The sequence below is a fragment of the Crocodylus siamensis genome, chromosome 7 (genome assembly GCF_052110815.1).
Source record: "Crocodylus siamensis isolate JL-2025a chromosome 7, ASM5211081v1, whole genome shotgun sequence".
In the NCBI taxonomy this organism is placed as follows: domain Eukaryota; kingdom Metazoa; phylum Chordata; order Crocodylia; family Crocodylidae; genus Crocodylus; species Crocodylus siamensis.
This window is the reverse complement of record NC_143401.1, coordinates 48,842,560-48,868,720: the sequence shown is the minus strand read 5'-3', so window position 1 is coordinate 48,868,720 and position 26,161 is coordinate 48,842,560. Positions and strand designations below refer to the sequence as shown.

General features: G+C 42.0%; 2 protein-coding genes across 10 annotated transcripts in view; both read right to left on the bottom strand.

Moving 5' to 3' along the window:
• Positions 1-15,026, bottom strand: part of LOC149859773 (solute carrier family 22 member 15-like) — a 52,685-nt gene extending 37,659 nt beyond the window's left edge. The window contains exons 1-5 of one of the 5 annotated variants that reach the window (XR_016443612.1): positions 14,513-15,026; positions 10,045-10,191; positions 5,884-6,016; positions 2,733-2,897; positions 335-464 (exon numbers count right to left, since the gene is read on the bottom strand). Coding sequence is in view for 3 of the 5 variants with exons in the window: in XM_090058301.1 (XP_089914427.1) it covers positions 335-464; positions 2,733-2,897; positions 5,884-6,016; positions 10,045-10,191; positions 14,513-14,596 (659 nt within the window). In the remaining 2 variants the exon portion in view is untranslated. Of the gene's footprint in view, positions 1-334; positions 465-2,732; positions 2,898-5,883; positions 6,017-6,121; positions 6,151-10,044; positions 10,192-14,512 lie in introns of those variants that run through there. The other 4 variants (XR_016443611.1, XM_090058301.1, XM_090058300.1 and 1 more) reach the window with 4 other exon arrangements.
• A 4,720-nt stretch (positions 15,027-19,746) lies between these two features.
• The window catches only part of REEP3 (receptor accessory protein 3), a 129,762-nt gene continuing 123,347 nt past the window's right edge, over positions 19,747-26,161 (bottom strand). For all 5 annotated transcript variants that reach the window (XM_090058306.1, XM_090058304.1, XM_090058303.1 and 2 more), the window contains one exon: positions 19,747-25,247. In XM_090058306.1, coding sequence (XP_089914432.1) covers positions 25,191-25,247 — 57 coding nt within the window. In that variant the 3' untranslated portion in view covers positions 19,747-25,190. The remainder of the gene's footprint in view (positions 25,248-26,161) is intronic.

Here is a 26,161-nt window from a genome sequence, read left to right as displayed (position 1 = left end):
GAACATGACTAAGCAAAGATTTTGTTTTCTAGCTGCTCAGGAATCTCTATCAATGGTGTCAATATTTCTATCCAAGAGGTAAGGACAGAAAAAAATTTCTTTTGGCATCTTCTTTAAACAGTGGGTAAAATCTAAAGGCATTTTTTTTATTATTGAAAATATCAGCCAAAATCTCTCTCATTATCACATATATGCATTATGCTTCAAGGAAGACAAGCATAAAAAACATGAAAGTTAGCCTTACTTCATTACAGTTTTTCAGTGAAAAGCAAGACTTCTTGTTAAAGTACTGTATATTGTGTTTTCATAGCCATAATAAGTTTGATCTACTTACAGAGAAAGGAGAAAAAAGACAATTCCTGGACAATTTGATACAAATGCAAGGTAACGCCATTGCCTTATGTAGTAACCCAGTAAGGCATAAACTGCTATGCCAACTGCAAAGGTCAAATTTGTTAATGAACCTGTAAATAAAGGTAAGAAAAAGCTGCTATTTAAAACAATGTCAAAACCCATGTACAGATTCTTCAAGTTCTAAGCAGTTTCTAGGTATGTACTCTACAGCAAAAAGGACTTTATAACATCTTCAAAATGGCTAGCACAATGCAATGAGTTTGTTGAAATAAAGTCATCTGATTCTGACCCAGATATGCTTTTATAGAATTTTCATTCTTTTTAAATCATGGATTTTTGAAGGAAGCAAGAAAAGGAAGGAATGCTAGATAGAAGTTGGGGGCACAGACAGTAAATACTTGAGGTTATTTATTTAGGTGCATTTAGATAACATGGAGTGGCAGTACTGTGGTAGAGTAGACAAAATTTAAGTGAGGTATAAAATTCTAAGGACAGTACTGGGTATAAAAACAGCTAGAACCAAACAGTACCTATTAAAATTTACCAAGCCTTCCTGGAGAATAAATATCGATAAAAAACATTGGAGAAATACATTCCATGTTTCAAGGGTGTAGGTTGCAGCCATGTTGGTCTAAGGACATAGGCTAAACAAGGTTATTTGAGTAAATCCAATATCTTTTATCTGAGTTGGTCTAATAAAAGATATTGGTTTTACCCAAAGAACCTTGTCTGTCTTGGAGAAACATATGGAGTCAATACCAAACACAAAAGCCTAGCAGCAAACTCTTTGTGTGAGATCTAGTACTAAACCATAAGTTGTCAGAGTAAGGTCCATTGAATCTTGACCACAGCTGACAGAAGCACTTCTTTAGTCCTGCTGTTAAAGGCAGTGCTCAGTATCTCCCTCTCCAATTCACCCATTGACCAGTTGCTTCACAGTCCCCTCCTGAGGTACTAAAAACACAAAGCACCTGAAATGACAAGCAGCAGGGAGTAGATTATCTCTTCAGCCCATCAGGGGCCATCCCTGCAGAAGAAGAGACGGGAAAGAGCCAAGAAAGACATAGAAAAGGGGCAAGAAGAAGGGGGAGAGAGAGAGAGACAGAAAGACATATAAAAAGAACATGAGCTGGAAAAGAAGAGAAAAATGGAGAGGACTATTAAGGAAGTCAGAATAATACCAGTTGCTGAAAAGACAGAAAAAACCCCCCAAAACAAAACAATCTCTTTCCCTATTCCTAGAGGGTAAGACAATGATAAAAGAAAAAACAAGAAAAAAATAGGATGAGAAACCTGAAGAAGTGAGATATTGCATTTTCAGGACAGTGATCTGAATCTCTGAATCGACTCACTGTCCTCCAAATCAGTGAGTCCGAATCAAATACTTCCCTATTTGGAGAGGCCTACTGTACAGGCCCTTATGATGCTTTTTTCCCTTTCTTGGGAAATACGAAAAGTAAATATGCTTATAACCACTGCAGTTAAGCATGTTGGGCCAAATTCTGTTCTCAGTTTACTCTAATGTAAATCCATAGTAGTTGGACATACTACAGATTTGCAACAGTGTGATGAAAAAAAGAAAATGCACTTCTACCTCTTCTACCTGTATTTTAAAATTTGGCACTGTCAGATGCAGACATTTGATATCAGTACTGCACTTGGGAGCGGAGGGGAAGCATTACATACATGCTAACTCATTTTATGAGACAGAAGAACATGTTGCTTTAAATACATTTTTTGGTGGGGAAGACAAAAAGAGTACTTGATCTTCTAAATATTTTCTCAAGGCACTATAAAGTGTAATTTAGAAGCTGGGAGAGTCTATAAAAACATCTTTTTCATGGAAAGTAGACCACAAATGAAGAAATTGTATGAAACAGTGATTCTAAATTAAGGTGCTGCAGAACTCTAGGGTACTGATGCATTTTAAGGGTACTATAGTGTCACACGATATAGCACTGTTAGATGTGAGGCAGAAATCCTAAGGTCAAAAACATCCTGATTTGTTGTGGTTTTTCCAAGTTTTCTGGGGACAGAAGAATAGCTATTTTATTTTTCTGTAGTAAAGAAATGAGTGAAAGCTAAGAGCTGGCATTTTTCAGTGGGTGCCTGGAATCTAGAAGAGCTGAGAACCACTGAACTATGCTAAATCCTGAAATCTCATGGTTTTACCATTGTTTATCATACTGGACCCAATTGTACGGTTCCTATTCAAGCAAAATTCCCATTTAACTCAGTGGTAGCTTGGAATGAAAAAAATTGGTCATTTAATATTTACTTAAATTAACTTTATAAAGTTACAATTCATAATATATTTGTGAGTTTTTAAAAAAAACAAATACTTTATACAGTATTAAAAAAATATTCTTAAATTTTACCTGTAAAAGACCAGAATGACTTTCCTACATATTCTTGCGTCAAGACAAAAGACACCAGAGACATTCCACCATTTGTAATCCCAACAATAAAGCGTGACGTTGCAAAAATTTCATAGCTTGGAGCAAATGCCGCAACATACCCAAAAATTACATCAAAGAACAGACCTGAACAAAATACACAGAGTATATTAGCCTTATCAAGTAGACTGAATCTGGGAAGGATAAAGGGGACAGAATTAAATTATTTACCATTACTAGTATTGTAAAGATAGTATCTCTCTGAATTTACACATTTGATTTTACTAACACCTTTAAAAATGAGAATTCCAAGGAACTCCAAATACTTTCTAATCTCTATTAGCTTATGTACAAGTCTCAAATCCAAGTTGTGTAATCACTAATATGGAGATCTATACAAGAAACCTTACCTTCAGACATTATCATTAAACAATAAACAATTCAACTGAAAAATAAATGGCCATGATATAAGCTATTCATTACTCATCAAAATTAAGTTGAGATGAAATAACATTCCTAAAAACAGGAACTCCTTATATCCAGATGTTCTGACTTCAGATACAGTCTAAAGTTCGTTTTTCCTGCTTGTGAAGAGTGAATAATCATCACTGTTTACACTGTCCTCCAGTGCAGGGGCGGGGAATTATTTTGGGCAGAGGGCCACTTACTGAATTTCAGCAAGCCATCAAGGGCTGAATGACAGGCAGCCCAGGGCAGACTAATGCTAATTTCTAATTTTTTTTAGGGGTCCCGTAGGCCAGACAGAATGGCCTGGCAGACCACATCCAGCCCCAGGCTGCATTTTGCCCACCCCTGCTCTAGTCTAACTAGTCAAAAACTCTTAAAGTGATTTGAGATCCCAAGAGATGCTGTTTTGAGTTTGTGAGAAATTAGCCTGCTCTGATGAAACATTTGGAATCCAATCAATGTGAATGATTATTATTCACACTTTATAGGTACGAAAAACATGCAAAATGATTATGTAACTGTTGCCCAAGGTACATCAGTGAAGCCAAAAACAAACTCTAGTACTCCTGACTCCTGCATTTCAATTATTACACAATACATCATTAGCTACCTATAAAAAGCACTGCATTTCTACTAAAATTGTCCAGCAACCAGAAAGGACACGCTAGAAAATATGTGGCCTGGCAGGCCACATCCCTATTCCCAGGTTATGGGAATAGGGATGATGTCATGTTTGTCCTTCTAAATACCATGAAATTACAGTGTTATTTTAAAATAAGAAAAAGCATGCCAAAAAAGAAAAAAAATTGTCGTATGGATGGAAAAGCGTTTAACGTTACGAATATGAAATGTATAAGTCTCTCTACTGTGAATTCTAAAAAAAAAAAAAACTGGAACAAATTCCACATCTTTTGCTGGACAGGAGATATGTTACAAACATATGTGCTACTATAGTTCACCTGACCAACAGCACATCAATTAGACCAGGGCTGGGCAATTATTTCAGCTGGGATATCACTTTATGAGTTTTTATGAGCTGTGAAGGACCACATACATAAAATTGTTTTGAAATATTTTAACAAATTATAGGAAAAAAGCCAAATTATATACTATAAACCAAACATCTACTATAATGTATTTTAATTTTATTTCAAAAAATAATTTTTGTCCTGATTTAAATTTTTTGTGTAGTGTATATAGAGGCAATTGCGTAATAAAATCTTACTCTTGTATATTGTGGGGGCTGGGGTGGGAGTATGTATGTTGGTGGGGGGGTGCTGCCTGAACATCAGATCCTGAGAGCTGGCTAGGGATGGGGGAAGAAGGGGTGGGGGGGAGGGGGAGCAAGCAGCAGAGTTTACCTGGGCAGTGCAGTGAGGTCCACCCCCTCTACCCATCCGACCCATGGCCGTCCCAGTGGTGCTCCACATGTGGTTAAGTCCTGTCTGCTCCCTCCTGGGGCAGCCTGCACCTGCCCCATGCCCATCAGACAGCACCATCCCAGACCTACCCAGCATCCCAGCAGGGCTGCTGCCACAGCCGCAGAAGTAGTGTTCAGCTCCCCTCCTCCTGCCCCTGCTGTGCTATTCTTGGCAGCAGGTAATGTGGGGAAGGCATGGGGATGTGTTCTGGGCAAAGGGGCAGCTGCAGCCAGGTGGTTTCTGCCCCAGCATGCAGGGCTCCAGTTTCCACTCCCAACCACCTTCTACCCACTCAGCCACCCACAGGTGGCTGCTCATCATGCCACGACATGGAAGACAGCCAGGAGCTGGAGCCCTTCCTGCTGGGGCAGGAGTCACCTGGCTGCAGGTTCCCCTCTGCCTTGCTGGGCATCTGCTACCCAGTGCACATCCCAGAGTGACACAGCAATGGCAGGAAGAGGAGAAGTTGCTGCTGGAGGTGGTGGGGTGAAGAACAGTACACAGGCCACTGTGGCAGTAGTCTCACCAGCTATGTGGGTACAGGCCAAGGCCAGGGCAGGGCTGTCTGGCAGATGTGGGCTGTCCCAGGTGGGAGCAGGTGAGTCTTGGCCCCATGCAAACCACTAAGGGGGCTGCTGCAGGTGAGGTCCAATCAGTTGACAGGCCAGACCCAGCTCATGGGCCGGATCCAATCAGCTGACAGGCCAGATCCAGCTTGCAGGCCGTTTGCCCACCCATGATTTAGATGCAATAACTAATGGGAGGTTGGACAATTCAAGTGAAATGGTGTCATTAGCTGGCTAAGAAACAGTAAAATCAAAATCCGATGCTGAGATATAAAATGTACAGAAGCCTCTTAAGGTTAATCTGCTACACACTATCGCCGATTTCAAAAAAGTTCACAAACTAGGAAATACACTATATCAGGAAATGTGCTTGAAAAGGTAATTGAGAAGATCACCGATTGAAATTAAAATTATAAACCACATCTACTTTGAATAAACAAAACCATCTTCTAAAATGAATTAAGATGGAATAAACAAGGCAATATTTCTTTGAAAAATATCCCCACAACCATCAATGGAAAATAAAATTGTATGTGTATGCCCCAGGGAACTGAATGTAGATATGTTTCAATAGCAAAAAAAACAATTGTTCATGCTCTAACCTTAATTTTCTCGGGGGGAGATGACATCATAAGAAAAAATAATTCATAAGAAAAAATAATTTTATCATCATCTTACCTGACAGGTACACTGGCTTCCTGCCCAATTTATCAGACAATGGGCCAAATGCAATATTTCCAATAAGCAATCCAGCAAAAAACATGGATGATGCAAGGCTCACTTTATAAGCTTCTTGTTTGATTAAATACCACTGTCAAAATACAAGAATCTGTTTGTAGTTAAAAAACTAGTAGCATTAATTCATTTGCTTCTTAAGAAATTAAATATTTTTTTTTGTTTTTAACTGCTATCTTACCTATATTCATTCACAGTCTCCAGCAAAGCCTGAGGGCAGATTACAGACCAAGTGTTTTAAACAAATATATACGTTCATCAAGAAAGTACATAATATAGTTCTCCTGCTAGGTTTCAACTTAATGGGTTTGAACAATACAGAAAAACATTTTGTCGCTGTGGCTAATAAACTTTGATTCAAAGCAACACAGCCTAAGCCATTAAAAAATGGAAATACAAGACTCACGTTACACTTCATTTGAGAAACATGGAACTAACTATTACGTTGTTCAAATTACCTTTACAGTATCAATGATAAAAATGTTCACCAGGAACAAAGTAGTATATAGTATGTTTTACTTTTATAATGTATTACCCCAACCACTATTTTTCAAACTACATCCCAAGGCCTTGAAAATGTGAGGTAAACTAGAGAAAGGTGGTTAGCCATGTTAGTCTGAAGTCAGGCAGAGCAGGGAGACAACACAGCACTTTTCTGGGGGCAGGGGTGGAAGAGGGAGGCCAGTCCCTTTTGTCATTGGATCCTACAGATCGATATGTCTATTCCCCTGCTTCAACTACCTACAAAATATGTGAAATAAAATGTGCTAATGCTTCAGAGATTGCATGGGATGTGATTCATTTCAGGGACAAACCTGTCAAGCTGTGTCCACTCACTGGCCACCTAGTGGGAGAGTAAGAGCCATGAAACTCAGAAGGGCTACACATGTAAATGGCTGTACTGCTTTTGTTTTGATGTGGGTCAAAACCTAGGACAATCAAAATTGCTTCAAATGAGATTATCTGTTAACAGCTTTACAGACTAACTGGTTTACGGAGGCATCAGTTTTCACAGCCTACAGCTTACTTTGTCAGGTGCTATGAAATGGACTGTCAGCTATGAAAGCATATGACTCTCTGAACCAGTTAGTCTTTAATGTTCAGTGGACATTTGTTATCCCAGGGACAAGAAGCAGTGGCATACCTTGTGCCTCTGCTACTTGTCCCTAAGGAATACCTGTGCCACGCACCCCCTGGTGTGCAGCAGGTTACTCCGGATGGGGTAGGGGAGGCTGCCCAGCAGCCTTACCTGGGGTCCTCCTGGGGCTGCAGCAGTGGCTACCTTTCCACTCAGAGCCTAACCAGCAGCTGGAATGTGGCTCTGGTCAGCCAGGCTCTAGTTTTGGGCGGTCGGTACTGTCCCTGCGTGCATGAACCCACTTTATTTTTTTGGGCACAGGTTTTTTTTACCCCAGGATCTCCCAAGGTTAAAAACGCTCCCCACAATGCCACCTTGCACTGTGGAGAACACCTGAATGTGCGGTATGTGGTGGCACAGATGTGTTTACTGCATCACATATTACACAGCCATGCTCATCTGGACATGACCTAAGGTACTATCCTGCCCCATTTATCTCATTCAAGGCCCTCTAGTCTCTGCAATTCTGTTGCAGTGGAATTTGGCTTTTTTCTACCTGCTGTGAAATACTGAATCAAATGTTATTTTAACAAGGAACTCCACATTTTGGTTTTTTACCTTGCCCTATAGCAACTTATTAGCAGGTGCCCATGTCTTCAGATTTTTGCATGAAAGGAGGTATTACAGTATATGTTCCCTCCAATGTTCCATGGAATCAAAAAGCAGGAAATCCCCACCCCGCCTCTCATTGATATTTTCAGGATGCTTTTCCCTCTGGTGAATTCACACCAATATATGCACCAGAACACGTTAGCTACTGCATTATATGAGAATAGCTGTTGTCAAATCTAAAAAAGCCTTCTAGGGCATGTACATGGAAGAGGGTCATAGGGAAATCGAACACAGAAGCATCAAATAATTCAAAGCTCAATATTTCCACTGAATATTTCACGGAAAAGCTTCCAGTATCATGATATTTGCACTAATAATGCCACAAAAGAGGCAGAAAAAGAAAAGTAAGTGACTTCATAACTAGGATTGCATCCCAAGGTATTTGGGAACATTTTTCAGTTCTTAGGGAAGCTTTGGCTATAAAAAAATTAAGTCAAGAATCAAAAACCTCTTCCATTCTGAAATGAATTGGCTTTCACCTGGAAGTTCTGAATAACTTTGTTGAGGTCAGAAAAGAACACACAGAAATTTTTTTGGTGTTGAATGTGGCTTTACCTCTGCCATATATTTCCATGATCAAAATTAGTTTGAATACTGAATCCTGCTCTCCAGGACCTGCGTTTTCAACCTGAAAACTGGAACTTCCAGGGAGGTCATATTTCTGGGAGGTTGCAACCACATTGTTTTTCATATTGCTAAATGGGAGAAGGGCCCTAGTTTAGCACTGGTCTGCTATGGCAAAAGGTGAAAACCTTGAAGTGAATTGGTAAAATCAAACCAGGTCTTAATGAACTGGCGTCTACATACCTAAACCATTACTACAGTTGGTGCAAACTAACAACCTTTTTGGAAATCTCATTATAGAAGAGGAACGAAATCAAAATAAGTTTTGTCTACCGGATAATATCTATTTCAAACAAGAAGCATGTAGGAAACTTCTATGGCCTGGATTATACAGAGTTCAGATCAGATTACCTCACCCTGTAATTTAGAAACACACAGTTACTGTCACTTGTAAATAAATGAACTTAAATGAAAAAGAGTAAAATGGGGAAATTACTAACACCTGTTAACTATACCATTAATTTCAAGAATTTTGCAGAACAAAAAAGAATCTAAACATGAACTGATTTATACTATAATTTAGTAATACTCTACTTCCATCTGGAGCTGACAAGATTCATGAAATGATCCAATCATGACAAAAACTTAAGAACATAATAGGAAAAACCTATTCAATTCAGAAACTGGAAAACAGATTTATATGCAAAATAATGGTAAAACCATGTCTTACTTTACATAGTAAAATCATACCATCAGAACATAAAAAATACCTTTAGAATCTAAACATTTGTATTCATGAGGATAGATAAGTTTTACTGATTTCTAGCTGACAAAGTCTTTGTAGTAAATTTAATCTCAGACCTTGAAATATAACTTAGGTCTTATTGTGAAAAATACAATTAGCTTCAACATGCAAAATGCTTATAGCTCACCTCCCACTGACTGCAAGTGTTTTAGGCCCACACCCAAAAGACAGTAAATCTTACCCAGTTAATGCTTTTCCTAAATACATTTAGGGGTTTGCATAAGGACGGACCGGTTTAACCTTGATTACTATAGTGACTAATAAAATGTCAAGCTAGATTCATAACAACAATATATTTTACCAGCAAGACCTCATACTTCAGTCTGAGGCTAAGAAGCTTTAGACTTGAAACATACAACATCCTTGAAACACAGGTGAAACATCAATTCAAAAAATAAAACTGCATATAGGACTCCTTGTTTATCTAAGAAAGGATGAGAACTACAGGAACCACTGCCTTAGTGAAAAACTTTAAATGAAGAGAACCAAAACTTGCCATATAATGTTGAGATAGTAACCCTGTAATTATGGCTAAAATAATATTTCTAACAATGTTGACACAGTCTAGAGAAAGAAGTGAAAAATGTGTCTTTACCACTTAAGTTTCCAAGTGCTTTTTTGATGCATAAGCACACAACTGAAGATAGCTTATTTTTTAAAACTGGAGAATATACCAAGAACATAATTTATTTAATGAACACAGATGCTCTTAACATATTTATAGGATTTAAGAAATGAAAGAAAACAACAGTAAAAAAAAATCCCATAAGTCTAAGTAAGTTTAAAGGTGAAAGGCCATACCCAAGCAACTCTTTCACATTCAGCAATTTCTATGTCCTAATGTGCTGGTAAATTAGTTTGGGCATGCAACCTCCTTAATTAAGTATTCTTCAAACTTCACAAGGAAGAGTCCCATATTGTTAACAAACAGAAATGAGAAATACAGAAATAATTGTTACGCAATGACACAGCAAAAAGCACTTGCCTCAGTTACTATAGATGTGAAGTTATCTGTAAATTGGATGTGCTTGGCAAGCTCATCTCTGCTGGCTGGAATTTCTTCTTGGTTGATATGATACTGTGGTACAGCCCCCACTAGCACAATGAGCATGGACTGGCAGGCTACATACACCTTAAAAGAAGAGACATGTGATTATCTATCTTGAATAATCCCCATGCTAGCTTGCTGTCTTGTTTATCTAATTTAAGCTTATTAAATTTACTTAATACTTGATCAAAACACTTAAGTTACACTGATGCGTTTTAAGCCAGAGATATGAACTCTTTTGTCAGGCATTCTGGAATGACAGCACACGACACAGTTAAAACTGTCAGTGGGTTTCCATTAAAAGTATGATTTTGTCGCCTTCCCCTAGATCCAAAATTATTCAATTTTGTTTCTTGTTACTGTGGCACAAGATCATAAGACATAGAAAGAAGAAAGATTTAAAAATATTTTACTAGATATTCCTTGCTGAGATCTAATACCAAAGACCAGCATTTAATTTGACTAAAGTCTGATTCCAAAATTTATTAACAGTTTATTTAGAAAAATCACTATGGAATGTGAGCCCTTGCAACAAAGCTAAAGGACCAATACAGATCTGAGTTTCCATTTTAAAAATTCTCTAATGTTTTCTTTACAGAGATAAAGCTGAAGCAAACCCTATACACTAGAGAATCTAGATGATCAAAAAAAAGGATTTTTCCCATGGAAAGGTTCATAAGAAGACTTTCCCTCCTTACAGGACTCAAGAGGTACACAACAATTTTAAATGCTTTATATAAGAAATACAATTCTCAGTTTCAAACACTAGACTTTTTAATTTAAATATTCTTGAAAACTAATATGCACTCAGGTCTTATCCAATGTTATGCAAAGTTTTGTTCATGGAAGATCCTCAGCTCTAATTGGTTTGCCCCACCAGTCCAACAGTGCCCCACTTCATCTACATTGCAAAATTACAAAAGATCTTTATTAAAGAATAGCCAACTGCCCAACAAGAATGACGTGGGAGGGGGCTGGGATGGAGTGCCACCACCTAACACCCTGTGCTGCTGCTGTTCTGCCTCTTGCAGGGAGTGGGGTGGAGGAGCCGAGGGCCTGTGCTACTGGCCTCAGCTCCACCACCCTCTGCCTAGTCCTTGGTGCAGCTTTGGAATCATGGTGATGCTCCCCTACGCTTGGAGCACTCAGATTGGCTGCTTTTGTCAGCCAGAGTGTGAATAAAGCGTTATAGACAGACAGTCTGAGGCTTTTATAATATTAGAACTAGCAAACTGCCTGTCAAGAATGATGGGAGAAAGGGAAACGGGTGGGGATGGCATGCCTCCTGTCACTAGGGTCACACAAGGTCTGCCCCTATAAGAAGGGGCAGTGAAGACAGACCCAGTGGGACGCCCTCTCCATCTGAATCAGCACCATGCCACACCACCTATCCACCCAGAGGCCCTGCTGGCAACCCTCCTCTGGACAACATCTACTGGATAAGGACCCCTTTCCACCCTGGATAGGTAGATATTATCTGCATACCTCCTCATACAATTTGGACTCTCTCTCTCTCTCTCTCTCTCTCTCTCTCTCTCTGTCTCCTCCTGGACTTCAGTGGACTTCAGCCCCTGCACCAAGCCTCTCTAACCCCTGCTGCCATTGTGTGTGTGTGTGGGGGGAAGGGGTGCAAGGGAACCAATTTGGCATTGTGTCACCATCTCCCCTGTTCATTAAAACCACTGTCATTTGCAACCCCAAGTTGGGTCATGTTTTACTGAATCCCAGTCCCTTCCCTATCTTAAATTCCAGCCTCATTCTCTCTCTCTCTCTCTCAGCTTCAGTTCCCACCCTCTCTGCTAGTTTCCCAATCTCCTCCCAATTCCATTTCCCCTTTCCTGCCACCTCTCAGCCTCTCATTGCTTTCCTGCTGTCCCTGCTGCCTGCTGCTTTTCCCATTTCATAGTTTGTAGGGTCGGAAGCGACCTGAGCAGATCATCCAGTCCAACCCCCTGCCATGGCAGGAAAGAGTACTGGGGTCAAACGACCGCAGCAAGGTGTTCATCTAGCTTCCTCTTAAAGACCCCCAGGGTAGGAGCCAGCACCACTTCTGTGATTTTCTGCTGCCCATCTATCTGTTTTCAAGCTCCCCCGCAGCTTCCCAGCTCCTATTAGCTGTCCTGGAGTTCTCTCCCGCTTCCAGCACCTACTGCCGCTCTCTGCAACTTCTCTAGCTGTCCTGGAGCCATCCTCTGACTCCCCACACCCAGATCCCCTCTTTAAGACCCACACTTCCCCTTAGTCCCATTTTCCCCTCTCCCTACCTACCTTTTCAGCTCCCCCATAGCTGTGCTGGCACTGCTTCCCTGTTCTGCAGGCTTTGGGCATTGTCTTTTAATCAGTTAAGATCAATTAACCTGAAGTTACCCTCAGTTCTTCAGCCCAAGCCCCTGTAGTCTACCGGTTTAATCCCAGTCTTGGTAACTTTAACTCCCTACACTTCTACTTTCTTACCTTAACCTTTCCCCAGGTATCCCAAATACACCAAGCACATACATACATACATATCACAATACCCAACTTAGGAACTCACTTGTCTGTATGTGTAGCTGGGTGGTATGTGTGTAAAGTAGTGAATACACATATATACATATATAGATATCATTGTGTGTGGGTGTGGTATATAAATTAGTAATCCACGTATGTATCTGCTGGCCTTGCCCACCCTGTTCCATCTGCTTAGTTGCCCCTGGCTCCAGGGAGCAGCGCAGTGGGCCCCCCCATCCTGTGTCACTCTCATCATAGCAGCATGCCACCAGCTCCTGTTGCAACACTTGTTCGCACTCTGATTGGCTGTTTGCCAACCAATCAGAGCGCAAATAAAGCATTACGGACAGACGGACGGACAGACAGACTTAGGCTTTTATAATATTAGAATTATTGATGACATATTCTATACGGCAAATGTTTAAATATTTCCTCAAAAATTAAAATACGTATCATTTCACGTTTTTTTTAATGGACTGTGCATTACCCATAGCCACATATTTCAATAATGGTTGCTCAGAGTTAGGTTTTGTAAGTCAATAGACAAATCAATAAGAGTGTCTAGATGCCCATTACTTCTGATTATCAGCTACACAAGTGACTTCATAGACTTCACAAAGATTATCCCACAAGCCTTTCTGCCAAAAAAACCCAATTATTGCTTTTTGGACCCAATGACAATGAACTTCAGAGCATTCAGGAAAGAACACTAAGGCCATGACTACACAAGCATGGACGTTTGTTTCCCTGGGGACAAGAAGCAGCAACTGCTACTTGTCCCTGGGGAATGCCTATGTCATGCACTCTCTGGCGTGTGGCAGATTCCCTGGTGGGGTAGCGGACTCTGGGGCCGGCAACCTGGGGCCCTCAGGGAGCTACAGCTGGCAGAGTGTGGCTCTGGTAGGCTAGGCTCTGGTTTTGGGCAATGCTGCCACCATCTGTACCACCCTGCTTTTTTTCTGTTGGGTTGGGTTTTTTTGCCCTGCACTCTCCCGGGGTCAAACCCCACTCCTCCCCAAGGTGCAAGGCAGCAGCACAGGGAACACCTGAATGTGCAGTGTGTGGTGCTGCAGATAAGTCTACAGTACCGCATACTGCACACCTGCACTCGTTTAGATGCAGCCCAAGAGAGGAAACACAGACATGACAGTGTGCAACAAGAACACAAATGGGAGATCATTCTGGCAGACAGACACACAACATGACTGCTAAGGGAGAATTTACTCTGTGGCATACAACAGGCACAAAACCAGCTGTGCCCAAGCACACTGTCCACAGCAGGCTGTAGCACAGGCCCCGTGCGGAGTGGTTGGAACTGTGCAAAAACCTGCTGTGGAATGGAAACAAGACACAGCGAGCTGGTCCAACAGAAGATGCCACCCAGGAAAATCCTTGCCCAGGGTTTCCAAGTGACTCATACACGCTAATGGCTCCTCCATTTGCCAAGAAACGACTACCTGACTTCACAAGTGGCTGGCTGGCTAGGCCTCCTGGGCTCCCTCCGCCTGGATCTAAGGCAAACCTGTCCAAAGTAAGCATCCTGGACGCGCACACCCCAACCTTCCAGCCACAAAACAAGTGGTGCAGGCCTCATGGGCCACCCCTGCTGCTCCGCACCCTGAAGTAAACCTTCGTGGAAGGCCCATCTGCTTCTGGAGAGCCGCTGCGTTGGCTGGGAAAACTCTAGGACACGGTCTCCCACCCCGTTCAGGGGAGCAGCAAGCAGGGGCCCAGCTGGCAAGAGGCCGCGTTTAAGGACAAGCGAGGAGGGCAGAGGTGCCCACCAAGAGCAGCTGCTTAGCTAGAGGCCGGACGGGGCTCTCCTCCCACCACGCTTAATAGTGCCAGGCGCCGCTGCTGCCTCGCTGGGCCCCGGGGCCTTGCCGAGGAGCTGGACCGCCGCGCTTGCCACGCCCACCTGCAGCAGCACCAGGAAGGCGGTGAGGCGCCGCTGGCTGCGGCCGAACTCCCCGACGGCCCCGAAAGCCTCATCCAGCTCCATGGCCTGGCTCGCTGCAGCCCTGACGCAGGGCCCGGAGGGGCGGGAAGCTGCCCCGCCCCGCCCCGCGCTGAGTTGGCAGCTCCGGGCTTTCCCCCAACACAGGCAGGTGCGACGATGCCCCGGCCTCGCGCCCTCGCTCCGCCTTCCTCAGCGCTCCCGGAGCTCGAGCAGGCCGGAGGCGGCGGGGCCGGCTCGGAGCGTCGCTTCCGGCTTGAGACTCGGGGCTGGGGCTGTCCCGAGGATGGGAGCGGGCTACGCTCCCGGCCGCATTTCTGAGGACAAACCCGCCTGCTCCCTCACAGGCCGCTTGTTTCATGCCCGCGCTTAGGGCAGCGACCTGGGATAAGAGACAGGGCCCCAGCGCCTGCTCCAGCAGGGACTTGCGCTTTACACAAAAGGCTAAAAGGCCTTGCCCGAAACAGCCCAGCCCACTGCTGAGCCTCTGTGCGATACGGGGCTGGGGAGTCACAAAATAAAACTAGGAGGTAGGACGTTTCAGAGGAAGTTTTGTCCCTCAGCCTCTCCTTCAAGTGCAGAACTCATTCCCACCACAGATGGGGGAAGCTGACAGTTGCACTAGATTCAAAAGGGAGTGGATCAGTGCTTGAAGGAAAGGCAGGTCAATAGCTATTGAGCATGGGAGTGAGGGATACAGCCTCTGAATCTGAAATCTCAAGACCAGGAATAGGGATAGGCATAGGCATAGGCAACCCCCAGCAGGGGTGCTAGTGTGCTATCTGAAGGCATTTTGCTTGGCATGCATGCTTCGGCGTGGACAGGGGGAAGGGAGTCAGGTATACGCTATCACAAAGATAGGATGCTTCACAGCTCCCACATAATCCACCCCACCACACCAACATCTTACAAATCAAGGTTGCAGGTGTTTTCGGCACTCTGTCCTAGACAATAAATCACAGCTGAAGCACAAGTGTTGATAGGGGAGCACAACTGCACCCTACTGCCACTACCCTCACTGCTGCTGGATGCTGGTTCTAGCCAGGCTCCAGCCCTGCAACCCAACTCCATGCCTAGACCAGGACCACACTCACATACAAGCCTATGCACATAACCACCCTAGATTTAAAATAAATAAATTTAAAAAAAAAAAAGCCTTGAGGGAGGACCCTATTCCCTAAAAGAACAGGCTACAGGCAGCCACAAACATCCCCCTTTTCCCCCGCCAGCATGATGCTCAGCGCCAGAGATACAAGGCAAGCTTCAATGGCTGCTGAATTCTTCATTGCTCGTGCCTCAATGTTCTTGTCTGACCCAAAATTGAAAAAGAAATGTGGCCACACCAAGTTCCCGTTCCTTACAGACAGTCTGAATCTTCCGATTAAAGCACAGGCCAAAATCTAGGGATCAGCGTAGCATGCCAAGCCCTACACCTCTCAGCCCCATAGCCCTGGCACTAGTTCAATTTGTCATGTGTTATGGTTAAAAAAAAATGTCCTCATGCCCACTAGGATCCCACTTCTCAGAAGCAGGTTTGAGTTCACACCCAGGATTAAATTTGCAAATTTTATGCTACAAGCTCACCATGAAAACACCTAAGCCAGAGGACAAGACACAAATCTGGATTCCCCAACTCTATGCTTAGACCAACACCCCACTCGCATACATCCCTATGCACACCACCACCCCAAAACCCCCCCAACAACAAAAAAGCCTTCAAGGAGAGTCCTGTGCCCCACAAAAAGAGGCCACAGCCAGCCACAAACACCCCCCTTTTCCCTGCCAGCATGATGCTCAACCCCAGAGAAACAATGCAAGCCTCCAGGGATGCTGACTTCTTCACTGCTTGGGCCTCAACAGTCTTGGCTGCCCCAGAACTGAAAAAGAATAATACATTTTGGCGGCACCAAGTTCCCCTTCCTCAGAGACACTCCAAGTGTTCAGATCAAAGTATGAGCCTAAAATCTGGGGCTCTGCAGAGCCCTGCAGCTTTCAGCCCCTGGGGGGCCCTGGCACTTGTCCAACTGGTTCTGCTCATCCCAGCTTACCATGTGTTGTGGTTAAAACAAAAGTTCTTCAGACCCATCAGGAGCCCACACCCAGCCTTGAACTCTCAACCTTTTTGCCATAAGCTTTACATACAAATCTCCAAACCAGAAGTGAAAACACACCTACAGACCTTCCCCAACTCCCTGCCAAGACCAGCACCATACTTGGATACATCCCTATATTCACCCTCCCAATAACAACAGCAGCAAAATTCACATCCTTGAGGGTGGGCTCTGTGTCCCACAAGGAGACCACACGCAGCTACAAACATCCCTTTTTCCCCTGCCACCACGATGCTCAAACCCAGAGATATAAAATAAGCCTGCAGGGCTGCTGCCTTCTTCAGTGCCGGTGCCTCAACCACCTTAGCTGCCCCAAAATTAAGAGGAAAAAACCCCAAAAACAAATAAAACAAAAAATATTTTGGCACATGGCAAATGGGTACGCACTGTGAGTGCATAAGTCATGCCACTTCCACCCCTGCTGCTCCCAGACCATGCTCTGGTTGAGCTGCAGCCCTGTAGCCCACCTTTAGCACAGAAGTGTGCAAACGTACATTCCCCAGCCACCCACTGCCTATGCCTTAAATGGTACACACTGCAAGTGAGAGAGGAACAGCGGGAAAACTTTAGTGGTGCCCAGTTCACTCTGCCTTTCACCCTCCACACACGGCCAATGTGTGACACAGGAGTCTGGGCACAATGGACCTACGGTCTGACACAGTAAATGGCAGTTCTTAACCAGTTTTAACCAGAGATTCCATTCTTCTCAGACTTGATGCATAGTTTCTCTTAGGTGAGGATGTCTTAGGGTGGCATCTTTTATTGGACCAACACTGTCAAAAAATCATCTCAGAACTGGGATAGCATGTGTTGTAACAGGTTGATAATGTTTTGAGTGCTGCTGGTTTGATTCCCTCTGCTGCTGGTGCACTGTGAGGTGGCTCTTATTGCAATAGCTGATTCCACTTTTTCTTCTTGTGTTACATGGTTGTCCTTGGGTATTTGTGGTAGTAGGTTTGAACTTGCTGAATTAAGAGGTCAGATATGTCTCCAGGTTAGTGTTTCTTCATTGTGTAGCATAAATGAGTACATTTTATTTCAGCTGACCCCTTTTGGAGTGTTTGGAGAAGAAGATGGTTGAAGAAACTAGGAAACCATTTCCTGCAGAGTTGTGTGGCCTATATGGAGCTGTGTATGTTAGCTAGAGTATTGCAGATGATGAGTCCCCTTAGGTGTATGTTATGTTAGGTCCTTGTTACACCTTACACTGTGATTCGCACAAATGTTGATGGGTGTTAGTGCTAGCTCGAGTTTGGAATGTGTCACATGTCCAGGCCAGCAGACGCCTGAAATATAAGAATCCTAGCCCCTACCTGTTCCCCTGGGACAGACACTGCAAGCAGCCACAAGTGGGGGCAGGGGAAATCTGGGGTGCTGGGGTGTGTGTATTTACACCAATGTGTACCCTACAATGGCTGCACCTTAGTGTAACACGAGCTGCCTAACACAGAGCAAAGATAATACTATCCAGGAGCGAAATAATATTGAACTGAGTCACTAATACTTAAAACTAGTTTCAGGTGTTAATGTGCAGATAATCCAGGAGTTAAGAGCTCCAGGAGCCACCCAAAATTACCCAACCCTTACTTTCCCATAGGACACAGTCCTTACTTTCCCATAGGACACAATTGGCACCTCTCCCAGGCCATGAACACAGCTGAGTTAAGGCAGGCTGGAGGCAATATCTAACAGCTGATCCACTAGATGGTGCATTCTCACACAAAAAAGTGACCAACTGCAGGATATATAAACTTCTCTGTCCATATTCTTCTTTGTCAGCTAAGGTAAAATTTGTTGCAGACTAGATCTGACCCCTGGGTCACAGGTTGCCAATCCTTGCTGTAGGTTTCAGTGTTGACAAATCAATTTTTGCTGACAAAAAACCATTTTGTTGGAAAACAGATCACCTCTCTCTGTAATGCCAGACAGAAATCTGTCATTTCTAGACTTGTTACAAAAAGTGGCCCTTTTTAATGGACTCAAGTAACAATAAATCTTTTCAACTGTGGACTTACCTTTCTGCATTGTAGTTTAGTCCATCTAGAACAGTGGTTCTCAACCTTTTTAGACACAATATGTAGAGCCCAGATTTCTATTCATTCTGATGTTCTGTTCAAGCATGCACAGTTGAAACAAGGCTTGGAAAAGCCTGGAAAAAGTAAACTTTCGACCTCCTGACCTATTTGTCATTAGTGAACATGTGTTTGGACTGGGGGGTCACAGTTAAGGGGATCAAATACATGTACTTAATACATACCATCAAGGAATATCCCATCTTAAATCACATTTCTGCATCCTTGTTATGTAAAGTCTATGTATGGATGTGACTTTAAACAGTGGAAATCTACAGGCTACAAAAATTGACCCAATATATGCCATCAATAAAATACTATGACTTATAAACGAAGCTTAACAACATAGCCTAATAAAGTTTGTGAAGTTTCAGGTCTGATCTGTGAAGGCAGCCTGTAGTAGTGAGATTTTAAAACCAAAAGTTTAAGTGTGAAGGACCACATGCAACCCACGCAGCATTCTACTCTGGTGAATAAAAAAAAAATTCCCATTCAAAACGAGACCCCCCCCCTCCCCAAGCAATTTACCTTTGCCAGATAAACACATATACACGTCCCAAAGAGAAGCACTTTCCTAAAAACTGTGTATAGAATTATTTTTAAATGGAAAACTTCTAATTAAATAAGTTAATGGCTAGACTACACAGACTAACTTGCAGTCCTGAATTTCCACCCCCACTCCTTCCGCCCCTGCCCCCCAGTAGCTTCATGAGCTTGCTTTTATGGCATGTGTACAGCACGGTGCAAGCACATCCTAGTTCCCCATACCTATCCACCCACTTCTGCTTCCACACCCAAAAATATGCCAGTAACGATGCTTCAGGGTCATCTCCAGGAGCTGCTCTCAGGCATGCTGGAAACTGGTGTCTTAAGAACAGCTACTGGGGATGACACTGGAATGTCTTTGGGGCAAAGTTCTGGGTTTGGAGCATCTGAGTAGGAGTTAACTAACACTGATAAAGTAATGTTAATCCAAGACTGGGGATGCATAAAAATAAGACCAACAAGTTAATTTCTAGTAAATTTGCTGTTTATTTTACATTGTTTTAAAAAAGTCACACTCACAGTAATAAGATACCCATTGTATCCTGCTAAAAATAGCATTTTATTAAGAGAAAAAAGCAGGATAAATTGATGAATAATCCTAAAGGCTTTTCTTTTACAAATATGTAAACAAGCTGACAGCAAGTTAATCACACAATAGAAAAATTAAAGCTTATATTGTATGATTCTTAAAGCTACTATGTTCAGTTTGAACGTAGACTAAATCTGGGGAATTGCAGTACTGCAAAGTCCTTCAAAGCTTTATGAATATTACCTTCACGAATATGCATCTTTTGTAGAAAAAAATACTTTAGGAATACTGACACCTCAACTGATAAAAACAAACTATAAAATGCATCTCGTCACAATATTACCACTGTTGAATAGATCTAGTATTAATTTACCACTCAATATGCCTAATTTTTAAGGTTTTCAATAATGCTTATCAACTTAAATTCATTACTTTTGTGGTAGGTTTCGGATAATATTTAATCACTCAGAGGTAGGGGAAAAAAGTGACCATTTTGTCAGCAGTGTTAGTTACTTTGCTCTTAAATTCTGAACTACATTTATTTGCAAAGATAAATCTTTACCTCTTCATCAGTATACCGAAAGAGTTAAACACATTCTTGGTAAAAAGTAGAAGCTGATAGTTTTACATACACTTAAGATGAAATTTTGTTTAACAACAGAGTTAAAACAGTTCACAAAATCCATCACTGTTTCTGACTAAATGTTTTGAACCTTTTCATAAACTGCAATCTTTAAGTAGCTGAAACTATAAATAGTGCCAGGCAGTAGAAAAGGGCCAGAGTTTTCTGAAAAATGCCTTCTTGCATTTATTTTGGCTATTTTGCTTACATATTTTAATTTCCAAAACATACCAAATTAAGTGGAACCACCTTAGGAGTCAACATCTACCTTTATTTAATGTTTTTCTTGGATATCTGCTGGCTAGAACTATGTAAATTATGTGTTCAGTGTTGCTAGCCCAAATTCTGAAAATTCCCTTGACATATATATATGTGGTTAGAAAACATATAATGTTTCAGATAAGAGGTCAATCAAATGTCAAGCATGGCAAGAAAACAGGTAATAAATAGGTTGAGTGGTAGATATGATACAACTAACTCAAAGACATCATTCAAGGTATGGGATGAATTAGCAAAGAACATATCAGGTTGTTGGAAAGACTCAAAAAGAAGATGTTGGAATGGAACTGACCAAGATCATGCATAAAATTCTTTCCTACTGAACTGTAAAATAGCCATTCCTCAGTGGTGCTGGGCTCATTGGGAGTGCAATGTGGCATTCAAGTGGTAAAAAACAAAAAAAGGTAATTATGCAGGGGTGGGGGAAAGAGGAGTGAGGAGCAAGACAAAGACAGTGAGAGATAACGACAGATATGAGTTAATATACCTTCTTCCACCAGGTTTGCATCTGCAATGGAAAATGTCATGTTTGGCTGCCAACATATACAACCAAGCCACTAGGCTACTTTTAAATGGAAGGCGTACAGCTAAAACCCTTGCACTGCTTTGAAAAATCTCAGCCCTTAATCTAAACATTTGTAGAAAAAACCTGCGTCATAGAAGAGATGCTATCAATACGGCCTCTGGAGTTATTGAGCTGGTAAGTCAGAGTAGTTGTAGACTGACCAGGAGTCTGCCACTACATATAAAAGACATACAACAGAATGGGTAGTATTTAAATGACTGTAGACTCTTATGACTCTTTATGCTCAAGAGAATGACTCTTCATGCTCAAGAGAATGACTCTTCAAAATGTGTATGAGGCTGCAGAAAACTTGAAATCGGCAGCCTTGAAAAGTGAGGCCTGCCACTCCTGTAAAAGGTGTTAATTTCTCAAGAGGCAGTGATCATTGCAGGTGCTTTTATTGGACCAACTGCATGGTTGCGGTAGACTTCGAGAAAAGTTTCTGAATATGAACCATTCCTCATCAGGTTAATGTCTCCTAATGACAACAATTTTATTACATCTCCCCTACCTTCTTAAGTGCCAGTCATAGGCTAATAAACCTAAATCAAAACAGAGAAAGCTATACTAACTTGACTGTGGTAGCACCGAAGTACAAAGAACCTAAGTGCATCTAATACACGTGCAGCAAGGCTGCACAGAACTTCAGAGCAGACTCAATTAATTGTGTCTGCTGGAGTGTGGTAATTACCATGATCCAGCAGACTCCAGCATCACGTGTATCAGTATCTCTGTGCTAAAAATGGCAGCCTGGGGGCCACAAGCTAGCCCTCACCCCCAAGAGCTCCCATTGCATCATACAGGTAGCCTGGCTCACCCACTTCTGGCCTTATGTGTTGCAGAGGCAACCCTTCTCCTCCCTCCCCTCACATCATAGGCACATCTGCTACCACTGCACCCACCCCCACTCCTGGCCATGTGTGCCACCCACTGTGTGCGAGAAGCCTGGATCCTCTTGCCATGTGCATGCAGCACAAACAACTCAGCTCCCTTCCTCAGTGCATGCACAACATGGGAACTCCAGCCTTCTCCTGCTACTTCCCAGAAGCAGGGACAGGAAATAGAAGCTGGAAGACAGAGAGAGGAACCCCAAAGAACCTGGCTACCATGGCAAAAGCAACTGAGGGAGTGGGGTGGTAGCCAGAGCCTGCAGGTCACATGTATCTCAGAGGTGTAAAAATTAAGGTCTCTGCTGCACAATTCAAATCTAACAGGATGTAAGGGATAAATCCTTGCCAATAATGCTCAAATACCATGGCAGCTGGCTTGATACAAGAACGGAAAAAGAAGGGAATGGTAAAAAATGTTTGGAAAAATAAGTCCTAATAATATATGGTGTATACATTTTGCTTCCTTGTAACTGTTTCATGAAATCTTTCAGCGAAGCTATGTCAACTTTGTTGTTTTTAATCCCTCATGGAATGCTACAGATACCAACTAAAAAGTAGTGCCTTTTTTAAACTTGTTCTGTACAACAGCTTTAGTATTCACTCAGTTAGGTGTCTGCACTAGACTTCCAAATTCTCACCATTTCAGCTCTACTTAAGGTAATACTAATATAAATTAGCCACACTTAACCACTGTGGGCATATGTACTTGTACAATTAGTGCGATACAATAAACTCTGGCACAGCTTGCCCCAGAGTTCATTGCTCCCAGGTGCTGTGCTTACATGTGTGCCTGAGACCACACCACAGTGAGTGAGATTGGAACAGCCCAAGCTACCAGAGGAGCTGGGGGGTCAGCCTGCTGGCCCAGGGCTCCTCCAACACAATTCAACATACTGTGGAGGGCCTGGCTGGGGCACAAGGGTGCTCCAGTGTGGGGCTGGCCAGCAGGCAAGTCCTCTCTCACTGAAGCATCCTTATGCCCCAGCCAGACCCATCAACATTACACAAGTTGCTGTGCACTAAACAATGCCACCAAAGGATAGTACTTGTGTTTACAAGTACTAACCTACAGCAGTTCTTATTAGTTTACTGCAACCTAACAGAGCCACACATGTTGAGACTTCACTGCGGAGCTAATTTGTCCTTTCCACAGTAAATGTCTCATGTAGATGCACCCTGTATCATGCAACTCTACACAGAGAAAATCTTTGTGATACTGATTAAAACAAGATGGGACAGCTTGCTATACTAATGACCCAGAAGATGCTTCCACCAGTAGACCTGCTCTGGTGGTAATAACAGCTCAAATCGGAAAAATCTTAGGACAGGCCTAAAGGATCTGTTAGAGGCTGTGTTGAGCTTGTATGTGAGGATGGTAAATGAGCAGGAAGCTAAAGAGGAATTTAGGGGCTCTGGCCTCATGGGGGAGAGGGAACACGTGTCCAGGGCCCTAGCCAGAAGGCATGATGATAAGTAAACATTATCAGCTATAATGACCAAAACAAAGCCAATAGCTGATGTCATTTCCCCTTTTATTGGTGCTGATCCAATAGGCAACTGATATATCGGTGCACTTCTAGCCTTTGCTTAGATTTATCATATTTGGAGTAGATCTATATAGCAGAGAGATATATTGACATGATCTTAAGACAGCAGCCTTTTAAAAGATAGTGATACATGTACCACTTCACAACTATACATAGTATTTTCCGGTCTGTATTGGTTAGAGATATCTGTGTAAAAAAAGTTTCTTCAGAATCAGTCTCATATCACGCAACAATCCAAAGTCACTACTGTGCTGTACTGTACTGTACTATTGCTGCAATATCAGACACTTGGTTGTAGTAGTGAATTAGCTGGAGAATAGATTTGGAAAATTATGCACATGCCTTAGTAATAACTGAAGAATACTAAAGAAATTAAGCAAAACCATATAATCAAATTCTAAAGACTAATTATAACCCATGTAGGACACCAAATAAATAATCCAACACAAACCTAGTCGATTTAGGGTTCCAATTCATTTCTGAGAAGCTATTCATGTCAATTGGAGTTGCAGATCACAACTCAGGTCTCCAATACCAAGTACTTGCTATAATCTTTTTCCTACCACAACTTGAAATTGAAAACTATTACAAATAAGCTGCTTTATATCTGAATGTGCTTGAGGAAAAGTACTTCCTAAAAAGCAAAAAGGCACCCAGCCAAGTTCTCAAACAGTGACAATTAATTAAAGCATATGGAAGATGCAAAAGAAACAGATGACAATACAAGGATTTAACTACTGGAATAAAAACAACAACAAAATACAAAACCTACTACAAACCAACCACTCATCTAACTTAAAAAAATATCACTAATATGACATGTACAGCTGTAAATTAGTAAACAACTGTGCAAATCTGTACAGATAAAGTGCTGTGTGAACACCTGGCTTGCATCAAATAATGTTTAGAATGTAATTATGTTACAGCTCAGAAATATAACGGAAGGTTCTTTGAGGACATGCCAAGTTTAAATGGCTTTCCCTTTTTCCTCCCTGCATCCTTATCCATTGTTCCTTGAACTGTACATTCTATGCCAATATAAAGGCTTTTTCAGAAATCCTAGTTTGGGAAAAATAGTTTAATTCAAGTATATCTCTTTTTCATTGTAAACTAGGGGACAGAATGGGCTTAATTTTCATTAAGTTCTGAATACCTAAAACTTCAACTGATGGTAATGGAAGTAGTAGCAGCTCACTACCTTTGAAAGTCAGGCTTCACTTTGTCATTACATTTTGTAAGAAATTAAATGAGTAAGTGTGGAAACTTAGAATCTGACCTAGTCAAATGTAAGTGTCATGTCCAAGTGATAAGCAATTAAACAAAAGCTGAGAGAGTAGCATATTCAGCTATTTAGACTGATAAAACTAAGTCCTATAACCATGTTTACTGTTCTCATATATACAAATCCTGGATATTTGATATGCTGGAATCAAGTTACTAAAATACAGCAACTATCTTCAGATATTAGTGGAATACAGTTAAAAATACACCGCAGGTCTCTTCTTCACTTTATATTTTAATGAGCCATAACGTATCTGAAAAGAAAAAAATGGGTTTAGAAATCAAGTATTGCTATTCAAACAGCATAAAAATCGCCAAGATAAAAAAAAGTGAACTGGTCATTTGTTATTAACATTCACAAAGCTCATATCCTCGTAATATCTGTTGAACCCTCAGCTATTGGTATACAGTCATGTAGCACTAGTAACCAGGACAGTTTTGTTTTATCATCTGCTGCCTTAAACCAAAAAGCCATTTCTTTTGAACATGTTTTTGTCGTCACCTCAAAAACCGGATGATAGCAATGTGTTTTCCCTGGGATTTGATGTTAGTCAAACTAAATGGTAAAGATTGTGGCGGCATCTCTCAAGGGCAGGACCTGACACTAGTTCTCTAGGATCTGTACTCATTACTTGTTGTGTTCCAGGAGTGTTCAAACCACCATACTACATATCCCTAAATCACCTGAGATGTGCTTGTTAGGCTACCTTCTTCTGGTTGTCATTCTGTTGTCTATCTATCTATCTATCTATCTATATATATAGACAGACATAGACATATATATCCCACTCAGTATAGAAATGGGAGTGGTCCCAGCAAGACATTCCTTTTGAAACAGCTTTTGGGAGTGCTCTTTTCCCTCTCACCTTCCTTTCTGTCTAAAAACAAAGCCAAAATATGACCATTTTTAGGGCATGCTGAAGGTCCTCTTTTCACTCTGGTTGAGGGCCAAGGAATTGCAATGAAGCAGGGTACTTGTATGTTGTGGGATATTTGGTTGGTAATTTGACTGAAACTGCTGATTCTTTATCCCCACTTTTGTTACAAAGCCAAGTAGACCAGGTTTAGTGCTCTTTGTTCAATACATCCACAAGAGCCACAAAAAGGAACTTGGTCTTCTGCATTATGACGGGGCAGCAGGGTTTATCATCCATATTTAAATGAAGAC